Source organism: Grampus griseus (genome assembly GCF_964374135.1).
Source record: "Grampus griseus genome assembly, chromosome: 2".
Lineage (NCBI taxonomy): Eukaryota > Metazoa > Chordata > Mammalia > Artiodactyla > Delphinidae > Grampus > Grampus griseus.
This window is the reverse complement of record NC_139018.1, coordinates 85,125,719-85,153,202: the sequence shown is the minus strand read 5'-3', so window position 1 is coordinate 85,153,202 and position 27,484 is coordinate 85,125,719. Positions and strand designations below refer to the sequence as shown.

General features: G+C 38.3%; 1 protein-coding gene across 5 annotated transcripts in view; it reads right to left on the bottom strand.

Moving 5' to 3' along the window:
- MGA (MAX dimerization protein MGA) overlaps nucleotides 1–27,484 on the bottom strand; it is a 160,498-nt gene that overhangs the window by 67,150 nt on the left and 65,864 nt on the right. For 4 of the 5 annotated variants that reach the window (XM_082649674.1, XM_082649676.1, XM_082649677.1 and 1 more), the window contains exon 2: nucleotides 24,851–25,981. In XM_082649674.1, coding sequence (XP_082505800.1) covers nucleotides 24,851–25,914 — 1,064 coding nt within the window. In that variant the 5' untranslated portion in view covers nucleotides 25,915–25,981. Of the gene's footprint in view, nucleotides 1–24,850; nucleotides 25,982–27,484 lie in introns of those variants that run through there. The other variant, XM_082649678.1, reaches the window with a different exon arrangement.

The window sequence follows — 27,484 nt, the reverse complement described above, 5'->3', positions numbered from 1 at the left end:
AAGCTAAACATACCAATCAACTGAACAGAATTCAAGGTTCAGTAATACCTGCCCACTTTTATATCAATTGGGTTTTTTTTCTTTTCTTTTTTTTTTTTTTTAAGGCAGTGCCATGCAGCATTTGGGATCCTAGTTCCCTGACCAGAGATCAAACCTGTGCCCCCTGCATTGGGAGCAACGAGTCTTAACCAATGGACCACCAGGGAAGTCCCTCAATTGACTTTCAATTGAATTCAATTCAAGGGTGCCAAGACAATAAATTCAGTGGGGAAAGAATGGGTTTATGAACACCCACAACTTATTCAATACAAACACTTGCACACAAATGTTCATAGCAACATTATTTCTAATAGTCAAAAAGCAGAAACAACCTTAATGTTTACCAATAAATGGATAAATAAAATGTAGTATATCTAAACAACAAAATATTATTCAGTAATAAAAGAAATTATGTACAGATACATGCTACAATATGAACCTTGAAAACATTATGCTAAGTAAAGCACAAAAGACCACATACTGTGTGATCCCATTTAATGTCCAAAAAAGACAAATCCAGAGACAAAAGAGAGACTGGTGGTTGCATATCGGTGGGTGGGGTTGAATACTGGCTGGAGGAAAATGGGGAGTGACTAGTAGAGGACACAGGGTTTCTTTCTGGAGTGCTGAAATGTCCTTAAAATGACTGTGGTCATGACTATACAATTTGGTGAATATATTAAAAATCACTAAACTGAACACTTTTCAAGGGTGAATTATATAGCAGTGAATTACATCTTATTTTTTTAAAGTTCTAAAAAAATACTAAAGGAAGTTCTTCAGACTAATAGGAAATGAACTAGTACGAAAATGGATCCAGGGGACTTCCCTAGTAGTCCAGTGGTAAAGAATCTGTCTTCTAACGCAGGAGATGCAGGTTTGATCCCTGGTCTGGGAACTAATATCCCACATGCCTTAGGGCAACTAAGCCAGCATGCCACAACTACTAAGCTCACACGCCTCAACTAGAGAACCCACATGCCACAACTAGAAGAGAGAAAACCCACACACCACAACTAGAGAGAAGCCCGTGCACCATAACGAAGAGCCCCTGCAGCACAACGAAAGATCCCACATGCCACAACTAAGACCCAACACAGCCAAAAAAAAATTAATTAATTAAATAAATATATATATATTTTTTAAAGTAGCAAGCTAAGTTAAAAAAAAAAGAAAGAAAATGGATCCAGGAATGAATGAGAAGACCCATGAAAAATAAACATGAGTAAATATAAAAGGCTTTTTCTTACGTTTACTTAAATGACTACTGACTGATTAAAGCAAATAAAAACATTTGGGGGGGTTTATAACATATCTAAGGACATGAACAACAAGGACATTAGCTGATCATGAACTGCTATAATATTAATTTAATTCTACTTGATAAATTAAGAATGTAGGGCTTCCCTGGTGGCACAGTGGTTGGGAGTCCGCCTGCCGATGCAGGGGACATGGGTTCGTGCCCCGGTCCGGGAAGATCCCGCATGCCGCGGAACGGCTTGGCCCATGCGCCATGGACGCTGAGCCTGCGCATCTGGAGCCTGTGCTCCGCAGCGGGAGAGGCCACAACAGTGGGAGGCCCGCACACCGTAAAAAAAAAAGAATGTACGTAATTATCTCTACAACCACTGCTAAAGAATGAATTATGTCCCCTCCCAAATTCATACACTGAAGCCCTAACCCCCTTGTGACTGTACATGGAGATAGGGTCTTGAAGAAGTAATTAAGGTTAAATGAGGTCATAAGGTGGGCACTCTCTCTCTTCTCTATGTGAGGACACAGCTAGAAGGCAGCTGTCTACAACCCAGGGTACTACAACCCAGGGTAAGACCTCCCAACAAAACTGAACCCTACCAAAAACATTACTTGGACTTTCCAGCCTCCAGAAACGTGAGAAAATAAATTTTTATTAAGTCACCCAGTCTATGATATTTTGCTATGTCGACCTGAGCAGACTAGTAAAAACACTTAAAAAAAAAAATTTACAGAGGCACAGCTAAAAAACCAATAGGCCACAGGATGGAATTTTAAAAACGTAATCTAGGACCTCCCTGGTGGTGCAGTAGTTAAGAATCCGCCTGCCAATGCAGGGGACACATGTTCAATCCCTGGTCCGGGAAGATCCCACATGCCGTGGAGCAACTAGACCCACGCGCCACAACTACTGAAGCCCACGCACCTAGAGTCCATGCTCCGCAACAAGAGAAGCCAACGCAATGAGAAGCCCACGCACTGCAACAAAGAGTAGCCCCCGCTCACCGCAACTAGAGAAAGCCCATGTGCAGCAACAAAGACCCAACGCAGCCAAAAATAAATAAATAAAATAATTTTTTAAGAAAAGAAAACATAAACCAAATGAAAACAGGGAAGGATAATGAAAGAATAGATGACAGAAACAGAAAATACCAAGATGAAATGCTTTAAGCACAGCCACATCAGTAATAATGTTAAATGCACGTGAGCAAAACAGTCCAATTAAAAGTCTAGGGTGGACAAAGAAAAAGGTCCCGACTATAAGCTATTTAAAAGAACCACAATTTCAATCTAAAGACATAGACAGACTGAAAATAAAAGGAGGGAAAAAGATAAAACCATGCAAATAGAAAATAAGATGAATGCCAATGTGGCTTAATAATATGACTAAAAGTAGACTTTAAGTACCATCAGAGATAATGAGGGTCATTATAAAAATTTTATGAGCTCAATTCACCAAAAGGACATAACAATCCTAAATGTATATGTACCTTATCATATAGCTTGAAAATATGTGAAGCAAAAATTTATAATACTAAAAAGAAAGACAGAAAAATCCACAACTATAGAGGGAGATTTTAAAACACGTTCTCAGTAACTGATAGGAGAGACACCGCCCCCCCCAAAAAAAAATCAGTAAGGAGATAGAAGAATTGAACAATGAATTAAACTTACCTGATAAGATCTTATAGCACACTACAACCAACAACTGCATAAGTATACTTGAAGTATTAATCAAAACAGACCATATGCTAGACAATACAGCACAGTCATGATATATTTCTATTTGAAAGGTTTTAAGTCACATGTTCTCTGACAAAAATAGGACCAAACCACAAATTAATAACAATTTCAACACAACAAATCATAATTTGTAGAATGCACCTAAAACAGTGCTACGTGGGATTTTATAGCTTGAAATAAAAGGTCTAAAATAAATTATCTTAGGGATTGATAAACTTTTTGTAAAGGGCTAAGTAGTAAAACTTTTAGGCTTTAAAGTCTGAACAATCTTTACTCAACTCTACCACTGTAGCATAAAAGAAGCCACAAGACAATACATAAACAAGTGAGCATAGCTGTGTTCTAACAATTGGACACTGAAATTTGAATTTTATATGATTTTCACATATGAAAAAATATTACTTTTCTTTTATTTGTTTCCCCCACGCACACAAACACTTAAAAATATAAAAACCATACTTAGTCTGCAGGCCATAACAACAACAAAAAAGGCAGGCTAGGTATGGTCCACAGGTCTTAATCTGCCAATCCCTGAACTGAAACAGGCAAATTAAAACAAAAGCAAGTGCCAAAGCAATCCTGAGGGGAAAAAAAAAGAGCTGGAGGAATCAGACTTCCTGACTTCAGACTATACTACAAAGCTACAGTAATCAAGACAATACAGTACTGGCACAAAAACAGAAATATAGATCAATGGAACAGAATAGAAAGCCCAGATATAAACCCACGCACCTATGGTCAACTAATCTATGACAAAGGAGGCAAGAATATACAATGGAGAAAAAAATAGTCTCTTCAATAAGCAGTGTTGGGAAAACTGGACAGCTACATGTAAAAGAATGAAATTAGAACACTCCTTAACACCATACACAATAATAAACTCAAAATGGATTAAAGACCTAAATGTAAAGCCAGACACTATAAAACTCTTAGAGGAAAACATAGGCAGAACCCTGTATGACATAAATTATAGCAAGATCCTTTTTGACCCACCTCCTAGAAAAAGGGAAATAAAAACAAAAATAAACAAATGGGACCTAATGAAACTTAAAAGCTTTTGCACAGCAAAGGAAACCATAAACAAGATGAAAAGACAATCTCAGAATGGGAGAAAATATTTGCAAACAAAGCAACTGACAAAGGATTAATCTCCAAAATATACAAGCAGCTCATGCAGCTCAGTATCAAAAAAACAAACAACCCAATCCAAAAATGGGCAGAAGACCTAAACATACATTTCTCCAGAGAAGATATACAGATTGCCAACAAACACATGAAAGGATGCTCAACATCACGAATCATTAGAGAAATGCAAATCAAAACTACAATGAGCTATCACCTCACACCAGTCAGAATGGGCATCATCAGAAAATCTACAAACAACAAATGCTGGAGAGGGTGTGGAGAAAAGGAACCCTCTTGCACTGTTGGTGGGAATCTAAATTGATACAGCCACTATGGAGAACAGTATGGAGGTTCCTTAAAAAACTAAAAATAGAATTACCATGTGACCCAGCAATCCCACTACTGGGTACCCAGAGAAAACCATAATTCAAAAAGACACATGCACCCCAATGTTCACTGCAGCATTATTTACAATAACCAGGTCACAGAAGCAACCTAAATGTCCACTGACAGACCAATGGATAAAGAAAAGGTGGTATATATATACAATTGAATATTACTCAGCCGTAAAAAGGAATGAACGTGGGTCATTTGTAGAGATGTGGATGGACCTAAAGACTATCATACAGAGTAAAGTAAGTCAGGAAGAGAAAAACAAATATTGTATATTAATGCATATATGTGGAATCTAGAAAAATGGTTCAGATGAACTAGTTTGCAAGGCAGAAATACAGATACGGATGCAGAGAACAAACGTATGGACACCAAGGGGGGAAAGCAGGGGAGGGGGTATGAATTGGGAGATTGGGACTGACAAATACACACTAATATGTATAAAACAGGTAATTATTAAGAATCTGCTGTATAAAAAAATAAAATAAAATTCAAAAAAAGGAAGTCAGATCAGTGGTTACCAGTGTCAGGGAGACAGGGGATGAAGGGCAGGGGAAGTGAATGAAGGGGATCAAAAGGTACAAACTTTCAGTTATAAGATAAATAAGTGCTGGGGATACACAAGATGATGACTCTAGCTAACACTACAGCATGGTATATCTGAAAGTTGCTAAGGTAGTAATTCCTAAAAGTTCTCAAAAAAAGGAAAAAAAAATGGGATTATCTATACGAAAAGATGAATGTTAACTAAATTTATTGTGGCAATCATTTCACAGTATATGTCTGTCAAGTCATCATGTCGTGTAACAAACTTATACAGAGCTGTATATCAATTACATCTCAATAAAAATGAGAAATAAAAGAAAAAAGAGCAAGCAAAAAGAAGGAAACAATGCTAAGAGGAAAAAATTTAATGAAATAGAGAACAACAGAGAAACTGAATTTATGATTTGAAACCTGCCAGCAAAGAAAACTACATGGCTTCCCTCAAGTCTAGCAAAGACATAATGAAAAAAAAACCTATCTTGCACAAACTCAGAATATACAGGATAATCCAACACTTTTTGTTTTATGAAGAAAGCAAAACCCTGGAACTAAAGTATCAGAAATAAAAATATCCTTCATGAATTCAGATGTAAAAAAACTCAATGAAGTATCAGTAAACTGAATCCAATATTAAAAATGTTATGACAACCAAGTAGTATTTCCCAGGAATGCAAAACTGTTACAGCATTTCCAGCTCTCACTCCCATATAGCCCCCACTCACGGTAAAAAAAAAAAAAAAAAAAGAAAAAAATCAAATTAACAAAATGAAGGGAGAAAAACAACATCTCAGCAGATAGAAAAACAACATTTGATACAATTCAATACTCATTCTTAACCACACTTAGAAAATTAGGACTGGAAGGAAAGTTCTCAGTGTGACCTAAAGCCAACAGCATAACACCCATTAAGAAATACTGAACGATTTTCTCTAAGGTCAGGAGACATGAATGACCATTCTCAAAATTTAGTTTCAACACAGAACTGCAAGTCCAAACAGCGCAGTAAGGTAAGAAAGAGAGAGAAGAATAATAAAGACTTACGGGAGAAGTAAAACTAACTTTGTTCACAGACATCATAATTGTGTATGTAGAAAATCCTAAACACTACAAACTAGTAAGTGAATTAAATAAGCAAGGTCATCAAATACAAGATCAAGGTACAAAAATCAACTGTATTTCTATGTACTATGGGAAGTTGGAAGCTTACACTACCAAAGATTATAGTGTCATCAAGACTGTATGGTGGGCTTCCCTGGTGGCGCAGTGGTTAAGAATCCACCTACCAATGCAGGGAACACGGGTTCAAGTCCTGGTCCAGGAAGATCCCACATGCTGCAGAGCACCTAAGCCCATGGGCCAAAAATACTGAGCCTGCGCTCTAGAGCCCACAAGCTACAACTACTAAGCCTACATGCCTAGAGTCCGCACTCTGCAACAAGAGAAGCCACTGTAATGAAAAGCCCACGCACCGCAAGGAAGAGTAGCCCCCGCTCGCCACAACTAGAGAAAGCCCGCTCACAGCAACGAAGACCCAAGGCAGCAATAAATTAAATAAATAAATAAATGGCTGCATGGTATTGACAAAAAAATGGAACAAAAATAGACCCACCCATATATATATATAATCACCTCATTTTCCAAGACACCAGTGCATTTTAATGGGGAAAATAAAGCCTTTTGAATATGATGTTAGACCACGTAAATATGTGCCTGGAAAAATATGAGCCTTGACCCCCAACTTCATGCCATACACAAAAAGTAAGCCAAGATGGGCTAGATTTCAATTTGAAAGCTAAAACAGCTTCCCCCTTTCAAAAATATCACTTAATTGGAGAAAATACCTATTTCCTTATCTTTCTTTTTAACGGCTTTATTGTGTAAGTTACGTAACATAAATCCCACCAGTTTTAAGTGACAACTCAATTATTTTTACTAAATTTATAATTTTGCCATCACCACAATCCAGTTTTCCCTTACCTCGTTTTTTTGTTTGTTTGGCCGCAACGCATGGCTTGCAGAATCTTAGTTCCCTGATCAGGCATTGAACCCAGGTCCTCAGCAATGAAAGCGCATAGTCCTAACCACTGGACCGCCAGGGAATTCCCTCCTTTACCTGTTTTTAAAGGTTAGGCAAACCAAGCCCTCTCATTTCCCTTTCCCTATTATCTCACTTTTTATGTATATTTATGTATAAATGTCATTCTCCATCAAGTAATTTAGGATTCACATTTAATGATAGTTCTTTCATTATCTTCGTATTTCACGGTGTGAACTTCTAAAATGCAGAAAATAATCTCTACCTTTTTCTCATTTAGCCATATGACTTGAATTATGCTTGCAATATAGCTGAGAACCTTGTGAAGCTAAATCTTGACTGCTACCAAAATAACTGCTTTCACATCTTCCTGAAATATTAAACTTGCTAAATTACAAAAGTTATTTCCAAAGAGTCTCTCTCTCCTTATCGTCCAATAAAAACTTTACACACAAAGCATGAATTTTTTTTCCTTGGGAGGAAGATTTTGCAAACAATCCTGAAATTTTATACTTTTAAGAAGTCGCTATACAAAAAAATTAGGTGCAAGGTTATCTAACCAAAAATATGGGCAAAACCACTGATTTGTACACATCAATTAATTTAAAGGATTACATTTTTGTTGGTATACACAACCTATGCAACAAGTAAGTATGACATGACAGTCACTGTGAAACACACTAAAAAAGCTTTAAGTGCTATGGATAAACAAACTCATTCAGGCAACATTTACTGAGTTCTGACAATGTGCCAGACACATTTTTGGGGGCACAGGGATTTACCAAAATAAATAAAGCACAGTCCCTACATTCAAGGAATGCACAGATCAATGCAGGAGACAGACAAATAGACAATATAATGTTACTGCCAAAGTCCACGCGCCTAGGGCCTGTGCTCTGCAACAGAAGAAGCCACCACAATGAGAAGCCTGCACACCACAACGAAGAGTACGCCCCCTCGCCGCAACTAGAAAAAGCCCACGTACAACAATGAAGATGCAATGCAGCCAAAAAAATTAATAAAATTAAAATAAATAAACTATTAAAAAAGAGATACATACAGATGCACATTAGGAAAAGCCATAACATAATGCCTTCCATGAAACTGGTAATTAGAGTAACAGAAAGAAGAAATCCACTGGAAAAGATAATGTAGAGTGGAAAACAAAAGAGCTCTTGGAAACTGAAATCGTACACCTGCAATAAATACATCAGTAAGTTAGAAGCTAAATCAAGGAAATCTCACATAATGTACAGCAAAAAGATAATGACAAGAAATAAAAGACTGATTATATAAGATAACCAATCCAGTAGATGGAACACCCAACTATCAAGAGTTTTTTTAGAAAAGAGAAAACAGGACTTCCCTGGTGGCGCAGTGGTTAAGAATATGCCTGCCAGTGCAGGGGACACAGGCTCAAGTCCTGGTCCAGGCAGATCCCACAAGCTGTGGAGCAACTAAACCCGTGCACCACAACTACTGAGCCTGCGCTCTCGAGCCCACGGGCCTTAAAAAAAAAAAAGAAAGAAAAAAAATTTTTAATAAAAAGAGAAAAAGAAAGTGAAAAAATTAACAGAGAAATAATACTTAAATGTTCCTAGGGCCAAAGAATATGAACTTCCTGTTTTGAAAAAACGTATTTTCTCACAATGATGAGAACAACCATACCGCGGCTCATCATTGTGAAATTTCATAAGAGAGATCAACAAAAAAATCTTAAGAGCCTGCAAACCACCAGGAATCAAATTTCTCAACAGCAAACTGGAACCCGACAACACATTTTCAGCATGGAACTCTACACTCAACCAAAAAAATTATGGAAGTATGAGGGTATAATAAAGCTATTTTTCAACATGCAAGAAGAAAACTGTTAAAAGGGGTGAAGAAGGGGACTACTACCTTCCTCAGAAGTGATTTTATTTAAACATTCTAAAATTCTATGTCCCATACATCCTTTCTGAAGAAATTACTGAAAATGTACTTGAAAAATGCAAATTAAAACCAGAATGATCCCACTTTAACCACTTCTATTTAACACAGTACTGAAAATTGTAACTAAAGCAATTAGGTAAGAAAAAAATAGTATCAATTCAAATTGGAAAGGAAAAATAAAGGTATCTCTGTCACAGATGACATGATCTTATATGTAGGAAACTCTGAATAATACACACACACACACGCACACACACACACACAGAGTTAGTTAATAAATTCAGCAAAGCTGCACGATACAAAATCAATATAAAGGATCAGCTTTATTTCCATACACTGTGCAATACACAATATGAAATAGCAATTTCCTTTTCAAAACCAAAATAAGGATGAAACTAACAACCGGTTCTTTGAAAAGATAAAATTGACAACCCTTTACCCAAACTCATAAATAAAAAAAAAGAGGACCCAAAAATATCAAAAATAAAAAAAAGAGAAGTAACAACCGACACCACAGAAACATTTATGTTATCTGATTATGTTATATAATCATTTATGATTATATATAATCATATATATAATATATCATATATAAAATCATCTGATTATGTTATATAATCATTTATGATTATAAAGAGATTACACCACAGAATTATATGCCAATAAAATGGGCAACCTAGAGGAACTGGATAAATTCCTAGAAATAATCACCTAGTACAATCTCCCAAGACTGAATCAGGAAGAAATACAAAATATAAACAGGCCGATTACAGTAAGTTCCCTACATACGAACCTTCAAGTTACGAACTTTCAAAGATGCGAACGTGCATTCCATCACCGTCAGGCATGAGTGAAATTGTAGCTTGCCCTCCACCTCCTATTGCTGAAGATCCTTCAGCTCTACTATATCCCACACCTCCCCTCCCACCTCTAGTCAGTAACTCTTCTTGCCAGTTCACTTGATGCCAGCCCCTGTACACCAGCTGTTGTACTATACTGCTGTACTTTTCAAGGTACTGGACAGTAAGACTATAAATATTATCTTTATTTTTTGTGTTTGCTTGTTCTTTATGCATTATTTGTGTGAAAAGTATTATAAAACTACTACAGAACAGTACTATATAGCCAATTGTGTTAGTCGGGTACCTAGGCTAACTTCGTTGGACTGACAAACAAACTGAATGTACGAACACACTCTCAAAACAGAACTCATTCATATGTAGGGGACATACTGTACAAATAGTAAAATTGAAACAGTAATTTATAAGACTCCCAAGAAACAAAAGTCCAGGACCAGATGGCTTCAAAGGTGAATTCTACCAAACATTTAGACAATTAACACCTATTCTTCTCAAAATATTCCAAAACATCGAAGAGAAAAGAATGCTTCAGAACTTCTATTAGGCCAGCATCACCCTGATACCAAAATCAAAGACATCACCCCCTCGCAAAAACAATTACAGGCCAATGTCACAGATGAACATAAATGTAAAAATCCTCAACAAAATACAAGCAAAACATATTCAACAATGCATTAGAAGGATCATAGGGACTTCCCTGGAAGCCCAGTGGTTAAGACTCAGTGCTCCCAATGCAGGAGGCCCAGGTTCGATCCCTGGTCAGGGAACTGGATCCCGCATGCTGCAACTAAGAGCCCACATGCCGCAACTAAAAGATCCTGCATGCTGCAACTAAAGATCCCTCCTGCCAAAACTAAGACCCAGCTCACCCAAATAAATAAGTAAATACAAAAGGATCACAAACCTTGATAAAGTGGGGTTTAACCCAGCAATGCAAAGATGGTTCAATATCTGCAAATCAATCTGGTAATGGTAATACCACATTAACAAGTTGAAGAATAAAAATCATGTCATCTCAATAAATGCAGAAAAAGCTTTTGACAAAATTCAGAATCCATTTATGATAAAAAAAACTATCAACAAAGTAGGTACAGAGGGAACATACCTCAACATAATAAAGGTCATACAACAAACATATAGCCAACACCATACTCAATAGCGAAAAGCTGAAAGCATTGCCTCGAAGATCAGGAACAAGACAAGATGACCACTCTCACCCCTTTTATTCAACATAATATTGGAAATCCTAACCAAAACAATCAGACAAGAAAAATAAATAAAAAGAATCCAAATTGGAAAGGAAGAAGTAAAACTGTCACTGTTTTCAGGTGACATACTATTGCCATATATAGAAAATTCTAAAGATGCCACCAAAAAACTATTAGAACAAATAAATGACTCCGTAAAGTTTCAGGATACAAAATTAAAACACAGAAATCTGTTGTGTTTCTATACACTAACAACAAGCTATCAGGAAGAGAAACTAAGGAATCAATCTCATTTACAACTGCATCAAAAAGAAATAAAATACCTAGAAATATATCTAACTAAGGAGATAAAAGACTTGTACTCAGAAAACTATAAGACAGTGATGAAAAGAATTGAGACAACACCAACAGATGAAAAGATATACCATGCTCATAGACTGGAAGAATTAACATTTTTAAACTGACTGTACCACCCAAGGCAATCTACATATTGAGTGCAATCCCTATCAAAATACCAATAGCATTTTTCATAGAACCAGAAAAAATTACTCTAAATTTGTATGAAAACCCGAAAGACCCCACAGAGCCAAAACAATATTGAGAAACAAGAACAAACTGGAGGTACCATGATCACTGATTTCAAACTATACTACAAAGCTACAGTCATCAAAACAGTAAGGTACGTGCACAAAAGTAGACACAGATCAATGGAACAGAACAGAGTGCCCAGAAGTGAACTCATACTTACATGGACATTTAATCTACAACACAGGAGCAAGAATATACAATGGGGAAAAGAGAGCCTTTTCAATAAATGGTGTTGAAAAAACCGGACAACTACATGCAAAAGAATCAAACTGGACTATTTTCTCACACAATATACAAAAATAAACTCAAAGTGGATTAAAGACTTAAAGGTAAGACCTGAAATCATAAAACTCCTAGAAGAAAACATAGGCAGTGTTAGCAATATTTTTTACCTCAGTATTAACAATATTTTTTTGGATATGTCTCCTGGGGCAAGGCAAACAAAAGCAGAAACAGAGACAAATCGGACTACATCAAACTAAAACGCTTTTTGCACAGCTTTTGCACCATCAACAAATGAAAAGGCTGCCTACTGAATGAGAGAAGATATTCGCAAACAATTTAACAAACGGCTAATATCCAAAATATACAAAAATTCATTTAACTCAACATCAAAAAAAACAAGCAGGGCTTCCCTGGTGGCGCACTGGTTGAGAGTCCGCCTGCTGATGCAGGGGACACGGGTTCATGCTCCAGTCCAGGAAGATCCCACATGCCGCAGAGCGGCTAGGCCCGTGAGCCATGGCCGCTGAGCCTGCGCATCCGGAGCCTGTGCTCCGCAACGAGAGGCCACAACAGTGACAGGCCCGCATAATGCAAAAAAAAAAACAAACAAGCAATCCAGTCACAAAATGGACAGAGGACCTAAATAGACATCTCTCCAAAGAAGACAAACAAATGGGCAACAGGTACATGAAAAGATGCTCAACATCACTCATCAAGGAAATGCAAGTCAAATCCACAATGAGCTATCACCTCATACCTGGCAAAATGGATATTATCAGGGCTTCCTTGGTGGCGCAGTGGTTGAGAGTCCACCTGCTGGTGCAGGGGACACGGGTTCGTGACCCGGTCCGGGAAGATCCCACATGCCGTGGAGCGGCTGGGCCCGTGAGCCATGGCCGCTGAGCCTGCGCATCCGGAGCCTGTGCTCCACAACGGGAGAGGCCACAACAGTGAGAGGCCCGCATACGGCAAAAAAAAAAAAGGATATTATCAAAAAGACAATAGATAACAAGTGCTGGAGAGAATGTGAAGAAAAGGAAACCCTCAGGCACTGTTGGTGAGTATGTAAAATGGTGCAGCCGCTATGGAAAACAGTATGGAGGTTCCTCACGAATTTAAAGATAGAACTGCCATAGAAATTGCCAAGCAATTCCACTTCCGGGTATTTTTCCAAAAAAAACAAAAACACTAATTTAAGAAGACATATCCACCCCTATGTTCATAGCAGCATTATTCACAATGACCAAGATACGGAAGCAACCTAAGTGTCTATAAATAGGTAAATGGATAAAGAAGATAACAGATAGATGAATATTAGCCACAAAACAAGAATGAAATCTCGCCATTTGCAACAACATGGATGGACCTAGAGGATATCGTGCTAAGTGAAATAAGTCAGACTAAAAACACAAACACTGCATGATTTCAGTTATATGTGAAATCTAAAAAACAAGTGAACAGGGCTTCCCTGGTGGCGCAGTGGTTGAGAGTCTGCCTGCCGATGCAGGGAACATGGGCTCGTGCCCCGGTCCGGGAAGATCCCACATGCCGCAGAGCGGCTAGGCCCGTGAGCCATGGTCGATGAGCCTGCGCGTCCGGAGCCTGTGCTCCGCAACAAGAGAGGCCACAACAGTGAGAGGCCTACGTACTACAAAAAAAAAAAAAAAAAAATTAAAAAAAAAAAAGTGAACAAATGTAACAAACAAAAACAGAGTCACAGATCTAGAGAAGAAACAGATGGTTACCAGAGGAGGGGAGGGTGGGGGGGAATGAATGAAATAAGTGAGGGAAATTAAAAGAGGTACAAACTTCCAGTTACAAAATAAATGAGTTACAGGGATGAAATGTACAGTGCAGGAAATACAGCCAATAAGAATGTAATATCTTTGCATACTGACAGATGGTAACTAGATTTATAATGATAATCACTTTGTAATGTATAGAAATATCAAATCACCCTATGCCATGCGCCAGAACGAACATATTGTTGACGTCTATTATACTTCAAAACAAACTCAGAAAGAAATCAGATTTGTGGTTACTGGAGGCAGGGGAATGGGAAATTGGATGATGGTGGTGAAAAGGTATAAACTTACAGTTAGAAAATAAATAAGCACTAGACTTACAATGTACAACATGATTAATAATAAACACTGCTGTATGTTATACATTAAAGTTACTCTGAGAGTAAATCCTAAGAGTTCTCATCACAACGCCTGCCTCAAAATAATCTCAGCTCCCAAATCAAGCTTGCATATAGAAGACAAAGTTTGCATATAGCATATCAAGTTGTTTTTTTCCCTTCAGTAACAAAGATACTGATGCACTCATAAATCTGAACCATTTTCTTGACTCATTAAGATCAGAAGTTTATAATACCACATGTAACACCAAAAGCCACTGTCTATAACAAAGAAATACACATGACTCTTTCAGCTAACAAACTCCTCACCCTGGCCTCCAAAGTAATTTTAAAAGTAAATCCTCCATCATCCAAGGATAGATTAAACTGCTTTTGGATAATGAGGGTAAAAATACTGGTGTTGCCAAAAAATTCCTAGAAGAGAACACAGGCAAAACATTCTCTGACATAAATCATACCAATGTTTTCTTAGGTCAGTCTCCCAAGGCAATAGAAATGAAAGCAAAAATAAACAAATGGGACATAATCAAACTTAAAAGCTTTTGTACAGCAAAGGAAACTATAAACAAAACAATGAGACAACCTATGGACTGGGAGAAAATATTTGCAAATGATGTGACCAACAAGGACTTAATTTCCAAAATATACAAACAGCTCACACAACTCAATAACAAAAACAAACAACCCAATTGAAAAAAGGACAAAAGACCAAAATAGAACTTTCTCCGAAGAAAATATACAGATGGCCAACAGGGCCATGAAAAGATGCTCAACACCACTAATTATTAGAGAAATGCAAATCAAAACCACAATGAGGTATCACCTCACACCAGTCAGAAAGGCCATCATTAAAAAGTCTACAGGGTTTCCCTGGTGGCGCAGTGGTTGAGAGTCCGCCTGCCGATGCAGGGGACATGGGTTCGTGCCCTGGTCCGGGAAGATCCCACATGCCGCGGAGCAGCTGGGCCCGTGAGCCATGGCCGCTGAGCCTGCGCATCCGGAGCCTGTGCTCTGCAACAGGAGAGGCCACAGCAGTGAGAGGCCCACGTACCGCCAAAAAAAAAAAAAAAAAAAAAAAAAAGTCTACAAATGACAAATGCTGGAGAGGGTGTGGAGAAAAGGGAACCCTCCTACACTGTTAGTGGGAATGTAAATTAGTGCAGCCACTATGGAAAACAGTATGGAGGTTCCTCAATAAACTAAAAATAGAATTGTCATAGGATCCAGCAATCCCACTCCTGGGCATCTATCTGGACAAAACTATAATTCAAAAAGATACATGCACCCCATGCTCACAGCAGCACTATTCACAACAGCCAAGACATGGAAACAACCTAAATGTCCATCAACAGATGACTGGATAAAGAAAATGTGGTACATATAATATATAATGGAATACTACTCAGCCATAAGAAAAGGAATGAAATAATGCCATTTGCAGCAACATGGATGCAACCAGAGATTATCATACTAAGTGAAGTAAGTCAGAAAGAGAAAGACAAACACCATATGATATCACATATGTGGAATCTAAAATATAACACAAATGAACTTACCCACAAAACAGAAACAGATTCACAGACATAGAAAACAGACTTGTGGTTGCCAAGGGGAAAAGAAGAAGGGGAGGGATGGATTGGGAGTTTGGGAGTAGCACATGCAACTATTATGTACAGAATGGATAAACAACAAGGTCCCACAAGATAGCAGTGTATATTCAATGTCCTGTGATAAACCATAATGGAAAAGAATATGAAAAAGAATCTACATATATGTCTAACTGAATTGCTTTGCTGTACAATAAAAATTAAACACTAAATCAACTATCCTTCAATAAAATCAATTCAAAAAAATACTGGTGTTGAAGTGTTTCAATTTTTTTAAATTGTACTGGGTAATCAAGATGATTACACACTGGGTGGCATCCTCTAGTTGCAAATGCCAAAACAAACAAAAAAAAAAGCCACACTGAAAAGCATAAACTGAAAACCACTTTCCCCCTTGACAGAATAAAAGAAAAACCTGTTCACTGCTTGAGTAACATATACTCCACCTGTCAACTACCCTTAGAAAATAGCAAAGCACTAACTTGCCCATAAACAAGTCAGGGAACTCATCAATGTGGGGATTCCAAACTCAAAGAATAGTAGCTGTTAATGGGATATGAATTAAGTGAGAAAAGGAAGGTAAAAGAAAAGTACTGGGCTGGGATATACTTCTGCCAAACTTGGGTTTTAACACTCAAATAAGGCAAGTTTCCAGCTGCACATGTACGGAGTTTAGAAATAGCCACTATGTTCTAACAAGTGAAAAGTTAAAGGGACTGAAAAATCAACAACTCTTTTGAATCCATAAGAGACGGTGAGGGGACCCCCTCGTGGTCCAGTGGTTAAAAATCCACCTTCCAATGCAGGGGACGCGGGTTCCATCCCTGGTCAGGGAACTATAAGATCCCACATGCTGCAGGGAAACTAAGCCTGTGCTCCGCAACAAAGAGCCCACATGTCGCAACTAAGAACCGACGCAGCCAAATAAATAAATATTTTTTGAAAAGAAACAAGCCAGGTTTCACACAGCCTTCTCTATTTAAAAAAAAAAAGAGAGAGAAAGAGACAATGAGAGTACAGTGCAAACTGCTGAAAACAGTCAGGTGGATACAGGGGATCATGGTTGGAGCAGTAACTGACAATGGAAACCACCTTGGGAACCAGTGCCAGGGTAGAAAAACCTGAACTGTAACTGGAGTTGCTGGAGGCTCAATGTAGACAAGCCTGAGTTTAAAACTCCAGGGGTACCCAGTTATAGGGGTGCTCCCACATTTCTGTAAGTTTTCCACCAGGAGCTAGACTAGGTTCTCACAGTAAATATTTCCTCGTGAGAAAAATCCTGGGCCGGGGGGGTCAGTCTCTGTTACTTGTAACAAAAAAGCCTAACCTCTGGAAAAATTAGTTAACCAGTCTAACTTGGTGGGTTTTATCAGAGCCTAACTGACCTGGGGAAAGGAAATATCTAACTCCAGCCTACTCTAGCCAATCCTGTCCAACTTAAGGGGGCAAGAAAGAATATGAGAAGTACTTGTGAAGTTCACAGTCCAGAGGCACAGACTCATTAAAAACTGAGACCTAACCATAGGACTAAAGAACACTTCCCTTTCCCTCACATCCATGCCTTACCACAACATTACTAAAGGCCTATTTACAGCACTTCCTTTTACCTAACACATCATGTCCAACTATCAAGAAAACATTACAAAGCATACTAAAAGGCAAAAAACCACAATTTGAAGACAGAGCAATCATCACAATTATCATACTGGGATGCTGAAATTACCAGACTGGGAATTTATAACTATGATTAACATACTAAGGATTCTAATAAATAAAGAAATAACATGCAAGAACAGATGTGCAATGTAAGCAGAGAAATGAAAATCCTAAGAAAAACAAAAAGATGCTAAAGATCAAAAACATGGTAAAAGAAATGAAGAATGCCTTTGATAGGCTTATTAGTAGACTAGACACGGCTGAGGAAACAATCTCTGAGCTTGAAGATATAGCAACAGAAATCTCCAAAACTGAAAAGGAAAGAAAACAAAGGCTGAAAAGAACAGAATATCCAAGGACTGTGGGACAACTACAAAAGATGCAAGGGCTTCCCCGGTGGTGCAGTGGTTGAGACTCCGCCTGCCGATGCAGGGGACAGGGGTTCGTGCCCTGGTCCGGGAAGATCCCACATGCCGCAGAGCGGCTGGGCCCATGAGCCATGGCCGCTGAGCCTGCGTGTCCAGAGCCTACGTTCCGCAACGGGAGAGGCCACAACAGTGAGAGGCCCGCATACCGCAAAAACAAACAAACAAAAAAAAGATGCAACATACGCATAATGTGAGTATCAGAAGAAGAGAGGAACAGAAGAAATACTTAAAACAATGATGACTGAGATTTCCCCAAATTAACGTCAGACATCAAACCACAGAACCAGAAGCTCACAGAACACCAAGAAGGATAACTACCAAAAGACTATATGTAGTGATGCCATTTTTAAACTACAGAAAATCAAAGATAAAGAAAATATACTAAAAGAAGCCAGAGGAAAAAGATACCTTACCTACAGAGGAACAAAGATAAGAATTCTATCCAACTTCTCAGAAACCACAGAATCAAAAAGAGTGAAATATTGTAAGTATTCAGAGAGTAAAACACCAACCTAGAATTCTGTACCCTGCAAAATTAAAGGAGAAATAAAGACTTTCACAAACAAAAATTAACAGAATTTGTTGCCAGTTGATCTGACTTGCAAGAAATATTAAAAGAAGTCCTTCAGACAAATGTAAAATATCACAGGTCAAACTCAGATCTCCATAAAGAATAAGGAAGAAATAAGTGAATGTAAAATAAAAACTTTCTTTTGTTGTTGTTCTTAGTTGATCTAACAGGTAAAAATTTGTTCAAAATAGGGCTTCCCTGGTGGCGCAGAGGTTGAGAGTCCGCCTGCCGATGCAGGGGACACGGGTTCATGCCCCGGTCCTGGAAGATCCCACATGCCGCGGAGTGGATGGGCCCGTGCTCCATGGCCACTGAGTCTGCGCATCCAGAGCCTGTGCTCTGCAGTGGGAGAGGCCACGGCAGTGAGAGGCCCACGTACCCCACACACACACAAAAAAAAGAATGTAAAAATTTGTTCAAACTAATAATAGCAACAATGCGTTTGATTACTTACGTATATATCACATATATATACTTATACATAAGTGAAATGAATGATGGCAGTGATACAAAGAAAAGGAGAGAGGATTTACAAACTACCTGTGAAGCAATATAGTGTTATCTGAAAATGGACTTGGGTTAAGTTGTAAATGTATATTCAAACCATAGAGTAACCACTAAAAAGAGTTAAAGTATAACTGATATGCTAAGAAGAGAAAGAAAACCAAATCATATAAAATGCTCAACTAAAACCACAAAAGGCAAATAAAGAGTGGAAAACAAAAATAGAAACAAAGAACAAGGACAAAAGAAAAGCTGTAACAAATATGGTAGATATTAATCCAACTGTTTCAATAATCACTTTGAATGTCAACAGTCTAAATGCACCAGTCAGAATGGATCAAAAAACAGGACCCGGGGCTTCCCTGGTGGCGCAGTGGTTGAGGGTCCGCCTGCCGATACAGGGGACACGGGTTCGTGCCCCAGTCCAGGAAGATCCCACATGCTGCGGAGCGGCTGGGCCCGTGAGCCATGGCCACTGAGCCTGCGCGTCCGGAGCCTGTGCTCCACAATGGGGGAGGCCACAGCAGTGAGAGGCCTGCGTACTGCAAAAAAAAAAAAAAAAACAAAAAAAAAACAAAAAAAACACAAGACCCAGGGCTTCCCTGGTGGCACAGTGGTTAAGAATCCACCTGCCAATGCAGGGAACATGGGTTCGACCCCTGGTCCGGAAAGATCCCACATGCTGCGGAGCAACTAAGCCCGTGCGCCACAACTACTGAGCCTGCGCTCTAGAGCCCACAAGCCACAACTACTGAGCCCGTGTGCCACAACTACTGAAGCCCAAGCACCTAGAGCCCGTGCTCTGCAAAGAGAAGCCACTGCAATGAGAAGCCCGCGCACTGCAACAAGAGCAGCCCCCGGTTGCTGTAACTAGAGAAAGCCTGCGCACAGCAACGAAGACCCAACACAGCCAAAAATAAATAAAATAAATTAATTTTTTAAAAAAAGACCCAATTACATATTGGGTCTGTAAAATCCACTTTAAATATAAAGACACATAAAAATTAAAAGTAAATGGATAGAGAAAAATGTATCATGCTAACACTAATCAAAAGAAAGCAGGAGTAGCTATTTTAATTTCAGACAGAATAGACTTAAAAGTAATGAAAGTTATCAGGGATAATGAAGGATGTTACATAATTATAAAGGGTCAATCCTCCAAGAAGACATAACAATCCTTAATGTATATGTGCCCCAAAACAGAGTATCAGCCTACATGAAGCAAAAACTAAAAGAAATGGCAAGGAGAAACAGATGAATCTACTATTAGAGACTGAAACACATCAGAAATGGACAGATCCAGCAGGCAGAAAGTCAGTAAGGACATAATGGAATTCAGTTAAGCCATCAATTAACTAGATCTAATTGACATATATAGATTACTTCAACAACAGCAGAATACACATTCTTCTCAAGTTAACATGGAACATTCACCAAGCTAAACCACATTCTGGACCATAAAACACATCTTAAATAACTTAAAAGACTATAATGGAATTAAACTAGAAATCACTGACAGAAAAATAACAAAAATCCCAAAGTAACTGATTAAACAACACACTTCTAAATAACACATGGGTCAAAGAAAAAATCTCGAAAGAAATTTTTAAATATTCTGAACTAAGTGAAAATATAAATACAACTTATCAAAATTTGTGGTACACAGAGAAAGCAGTGCTTACAAAGAAACATAGCACTGAATGCATATATTAGAAAAGAAAGAAGATCTAAAATCAATAATCTAAGTTTCCACCTTAGGAAATTAGAAAAAAAGGAGCAAATTAAATCCAAAGTGAGCAGCAGAAAAGAAATAAGAATCAGGGCAGAAATCAATGAAATTGAAAACAGAAAAATCAGTAGATAAAAATCAATAAAACCGAAAGTTGATTTTTTTAACTTTTGATTTTTTTTATTGATCTTTTCAGAGATCAATAAAAAAAAGTCAATAAGCCTCTAGCCAGGCTAAGGAAAAAAGAGAGAAGACACAAATTACTATTATCAGAAATAAAAAGAAGGGGGACTTCCCTGGTGACACAACGGTTAAAAATCCACCTTCCAATGCAGGGGATGTGGGTTCAATCCCTAGTCAGGGAACTGGATCCCACATGCATAGCACAACTAAGAGTTTGCATGCCACAACTAAGGAGACCACCAGCCGCAACTAAGACCTAGTGCAACCAAAATAAATAATAAATTAAATTTAAAAAAAGAAAAAGTGGGACACCACTACAGATCCCATGGACATCAAAAGGATAATAAAGGAATATATGAACAATTTTATGCCAACAAATGATACCCTAGATGAAATGAGCCAATTCCTTGAAAAACACAATCTTCCAAAGCTCACACAAGAGACAATCAAAATAGGCCTATATTTATTTAAGAAATTTAATCAATAAGGTTCCAAAACAGGCCCAGATGGGTTCACTGGTAAAATTTCCCAAACATATGAGAAAGAAATGATACCAATTCTCTACAATCTCTTTCAGAAGATGGAGTAGTGGCAATACTTCCTGACTCCTTCTATGAAGCCAGCATAACACCAATCCCAAAACCAGACAAAGACATTACAAGACAACTACAGACCATTACTCCTCAAGAACATAAATGCAAAAATCCTTAAAATAAGAGCAAATCAAATAAAACATATAAAAAGAATTATACACCATGACCATGCGGGATTCATCCCAGGTATACGAGGCTGGTTCATTCAAAAATCAATTAACATAATCCATCACATCAATAAACCAGAAAAGAAAAAAGTCACATGATATCAACAGATTCAGAAAAAAAGCATTTGACAATATGCAACACCCATCCATGATAAAAACTCTCAGTAAATTAGCAATAGAAGGGAACTTCCTCAACTTAATCAAGAATATCTACAAAGGGAACTAAGATCCCGCATATGGCAAGGCACAGCCAAAAAAAAGAATATTTACAAAAAACCTAAAACAAACATCATACTTAATGGTGAGAAACTAGAAACTTTCTCACTAAGATCAGAAACAAGGCAAGGATGTCACCTCTCATCACTCCTTTTCAGCATCATACTGGAAGTCCTAGTGAATGCAATAGGACAAGAAAAGCAAATAAAGGAATACAGATTTGAGAGAAAGAAAGCTGTCTTGTTTATGAATGACATGATCATCTAGGTAGAAAATCCAAAAGAATCTCCAAAAAACTTCTGGAACTAATAAGTGATTATAGCAAGGTTGCAGAATACAAGGATAAAGTACCAAAGTCAGTTGCTTCCCTATATATCAACAGAGAACAAGTGGAATTTGAAGTTAAAAAAACAATACCATTTACATTGTCACCCCCAAATAGTGAAATACTGATATATAAATCTAATATGTACAAGATCAATATGGGGAAAATGACAATACTCTGATGAAAAAAATTAAAGAACTAAATAAATGGAGAGATAGTCAGTGTTCATGAATAGGAAGAGTCAATATAGTTAAGATGTCAGTTCCTCCCAACTTGATCTATAGATTCAATGCAACCAAAATCAAAATCCCAGCAAGTCATTTTATGGAACTTATTCTCAAGTCTACATAGAGAAGAAAAAGACCCAGAATAGCCAATACAATATTGAAGGAGAACAAAGTTGGAGGGCTAACACTACCCAGGTTCAAGACTTACTTAAAAAGCTACAGTAATCAAATCAGTGTAGTACTGGTGAAACAACAAATAGGTCAATGGAACAGACTAGAGAGCCCACAAATAGACTCACATAAATAGAGTCAACTGATCTTTGACAAAGGAGCAAGGACAGTACAATGGAGCAAAGAGAGTCTTCTCAACAAATGGTGCTGGAACAGCAGGACATCCACATGCAAAGAAATCAATCTAGACGCAGACCTTCCAACTTTCACATAAATTAATACAAAATGGATCATAAACCAAAATGTAAAACACAGAACTATAAGGATCCTAAAAGATAACCTAAAAGAAAACCTACATGACCTTAAATATGGCAATGACTTTTTAGATATGAAATCAAAGGCATGATCCATGAAGGAAATCATTGATAGGCTGAACTTCATTAAAATAATAAACTGCTTTGTGAAAGCCAACAAGAGAATGAGAAGACAGACCACAGACTAGGAGAAAATATTTGCAAAAGACATGTTATCCAAAATATACAAGGAACTGGGACTTCCCTGGTGGTCCTTAAGAATCCACCTTCCAATGCAGGGGACGCAGGTTCGATCCCTGGTCAGGGAATTAAGATGCCACATGCCACGGGGCAACTAAGCCTGCACACTGCAACTACTGAGCCCACGCACTCTGCAGCCCGTGTGCCACAAGTAGAGAGAAGCCCGCCTGCCACAACGATCCCGCGTGCCACAACTAAGACCCAAGGCAGCCCCCCCCAAAAAACACACCAAAATATATAAGGAACTCTTAAGAAAACAGTAAAACAATCTGATTAGAAAATGGGCCAAAGACCTTAAAAGACACCAAAGATGACATACAGATGGCAAATAAGCATATGAAAAAATGCACCACATCGTGTCATCAGGGAAAGGCAAATTTAAACAAGCTACTACTACTACACACCTATTAGAAAGGCCAAAATCCAGAAAACTGACAACACCAAGTGCTGACAAGGATGCAGAGCAACAAGAACTCTCATTTCTGCAAAACGGTACAGCCACTTTGGAAGAGTTTGGCAGTTTCTTATAAACCTAATACTGTTACCGTATGATCTAGCGACCACAATCTTTGGTATATACCCAAGTGAACTGAAGGCTTGGACATGGATGTTTGTGGCAGCTTTATTCATAATTGCCCAAACTGGGAAGCACCCAAGATGTCCTTCAGGAGGTGAATGAATAAACGAACTGGTACAACCAAACAAGGAAATACTATTCAGCACTGAAAAAAAATGTGGTATCAAGCCATGAATAGACATGAAGGAATCTTATATACATATTACTAAGTGAAAGAAGCCAATTTGAGAAGGCTACATACTGTATAATTCCAACTATATGAAATTCTGGACAAGGCAAAGCAGTGAGATAATAAAAAGGTAAAAGATTGCCAGATGGGAAGGGGAATTAACAGGTGGAGAATAGAGGATTTCTAGGGCAATGAAAATACTCTGTATGATACAGTGAGGGTGGATACATGTCATTACATATTTGTCCAAACCCACAGAAGGTATATCACCAACAATGAACCCTTATGTAATCTACGGACTTTGGGTGATTATGATGCATCAATATAGGTTCATCAATTGACACAAATGTACCACTCTGGTAGGGAATGTTGCTAATGGGAATGGCTATGCATGTGTGGAGGCAGGGGCTGTATGGGAAATCTCTGTACTTTCCTCTCAATTTTGCTGCAAACCTAAAATTGCTCTAAAAACATAAAGACTTTGATAAAAATAAATAAATAACACAAGTTCAAATTTAAAAAGCACAAGAGTATATCATGCTATTTTAACATGTAATAATCTTCAGCTTATTTCTTACTCAGGCAATTTATGGATTAGGATGTCCACAGGGCACAAAATTCTTATGTACTACATATAAACAACTTTACTTTAAATCTCTTCTGTGCCTCACTGGGTAAATTCTGTTTCAGTTATGATTTGGGGGTCATTCTTTTCCCTTCCCCAATCAATCAAGAGTTGTCTATACATACTGTACATCAACTATATTTCAATATTTTAAAAAATTCATCTATATATATTAACAAGGAACAGCCACACATGATTAACGAAAGTCTAAACCTACAATCTAAATCTAAGGTCCCCATTCTGATGAGTCATCTAATTTGCCTACAATTCTGGATTGTGAACCCAATCCATATTCATTACAGAAAAATGAACTGTCACTTCACAGAATGTAAAAGCAACTGTGGTACATCTTATAGCAGCTTGCATTTATCAATGTCTAAAGTCAGCAATCCACACAATCAGTATTTTAAATTCAAACCTTCCTTTTATCTCTAAGAACAGAAAATCTGTTACCTACCTTTCAGAAACCTCTTGCTTCAACTGAGGAACTTCACCAAGTGCTGAATCAATATCCATGAAACCTAGAAAGTCTCGTTTTACATTAAGGGAAGGCTTCTCCAAACCCTTGCATGATGCTTCATGACCCCTCAATAAAGGATCCGAATCAGTTAGCTGTATCTCTGACCCCTCACCTTCTGTAAGACGGACCCGTTGACCAGGAGAACTGGGAACACTATTCCCTTCCTGGTCAGAGCTGTTCTTTTGCTTTCCATCTCTCTGGGGCTTACTATTCAGCCCATCATCCCGGAAGCCTTTAGCAAATGGATTGTAATCTATTTTCAACTGGGTAATCTGAATGTTTTGATAAGCTGTTACTGCAAAGAATTCAGTCTGTGGGAAGGTAAAAGTGTGGACACCAGGGCCATTTAACTGTATCACTTCGGTAGCCTTCTCTGCAGGCACCAAATGAAGCCTCGGCAGGTAGCGATGCATAGAGTGCAAGATAATATGCCCTTCTTGGTCCAGTGTATTGTTGGTAAGTTTGAGTTTATAGAAAGATACTGGTTGATGCATCCAATAATGACCTGTGGAAGGAGATTCTGGATGAATAAAAACCCTCCCCAAAACATGGGGTTCAGCCTTCCCACTGGGCTCCCACCAGCGACCATTCCATTTATAACGATGGTTATCCACAGGAGATATATCCATGACGAGGATATATTTCATATTTGAATCTAAACCTGTTATCCAATAACGACAGTAAGGAAACATGCGTCTTCCCTGCTTGGTCAGGATCATCTCTGTGCTTCGATGATAGAATTCGTTCCACATACTATTGTTATCCAAGGTGACAGTGATTCCTCCTACAGTACAATCAGCTGGAAGGCAAATCTTTCCCTTAGATTTTCCTGGTGATGAAACACTGCTAGCCAAAGCGCAGGCATCCCGATTAGTAACCAAAATTCCTTGATCAGTTTTGCCATTTCCTGGCTGTTTTAGGATGACAAAGAAGGTAGGTGCTGCTCCTGCCACTGTCCCACCATCTTGATTAGCCAATATAATCTGCTGTTTCTCCTCCATGATTCCAGTGGGAAAATCAGTAGTAAGATAACTATAGTTACCACATAATCACAATGGCCTTCCCAGCCTAAAAAACAAGCAAAAAAACACTTTAATCAAGTGAACATTTATTTTGTTAACAAAAATACAAGAATGATTACATTACCCCCAAAATATATTCCTAAATTCTTCTAAGACTTTGCTTCTACCTTTCTCTCAATCACTGTAAAGATACTGATTCTGGAATATTTGATTATCTCTTTAAAGTTCGTTTTAATCTAATTAGTTAAATTATTCATATCCCAATCTCCAATAATTCACTATACATACTACAATCTCAAATAAAAACAAAAAGTGTACATTCATTTTAGAAAAACTACATGAAAGTATAAAAGTATACAGACTTGGAACTTCCCTGGTGGCACAATGGTTAAGAATCTGCCTGCCAATGCAAGGGAAGATCCCTGGTCGGGGAAGATCCCACTTCCACGGAGCAACTAAGCCCATGTGCCACAACTACTGAGCCCAAGCACCACAACTACTGAGCCCAAGCACCACAACTACTGAGCCCAAGCACCACAACTACTGAAGCCCGTGTACTCCAAGGGCCTGCATGCTGCAACTACAGGGCCTGCATGCCACAACTACTGAGCCTGCATGCTGCAACTACTGAAGCCCGCACACCTAGAGCCCATGCTCTGCAACGAGAGAAGCCACCACAATGAGAAGTCCGCGCACCGAAACGAAGAGTAGCCCCTGCTCACCACAACTAGAGAAAGCCTGCGTGCAGCAACAGAGACCCAACGCAGCCAAAAAAATTAATTAAAAATAAAATAAATGCCTTAGTTTTTAGAAAAGAAAAATATACAGACTTAAAGAGATCAAATTGGAAAGTTATTTTCATTTTAAAAGGATCCTGATACTTAATGAATTAGTTTACCAGAGGATTCCATTACACAGCAAGTTCTCCTGAGATGAGCAAAAATTAACAAATTTACATGTTATCTTTGTATATGATCAACACTTTTTATGGTAATGGCATGAGTTCATACATAAGTAAAATACTATTTACCTTGTTAGTACATACATTTAAAGAAACCATGACAAATCACTGGAACTTACTAGGAAAGAAACAGTTGGCTCCACACCTCAGACCTTACACCGAAAAAAATTCCAGACAGACCAAACATTTAAATCCCACCCCACCCCGCCTCAGTGTAATTTTTTTTAATTCTTGAAGAAATCTTTGAGAAAACCTTTTTGATAATAAGTAGGACATAAAATCTAGAAGTCAATAAGACGACAGAATTTTTGATAAATTCAAAATCATGTAAATTTGTTTTTAACATGACAAAAACCACCCACGCAAAATAAAAAACAAATGCCTGACTGGAAAACTATATTTGCAACTTATATCATAAAGAACTCATTTCCCGGGGTTTCCCTGGTGGCGCAGTGGTTGAGAGTCCGCCTGCCGACGCAGGGGACACAGGTTCGTGCCCTGGTCCGGGAAGATCCCACATGCCGCAGAGCGGCTGGGCCCGTGAGCCATGGCCTCTGAGCCTGCGCGTCCGGAGTCTGTGCTCCGCAA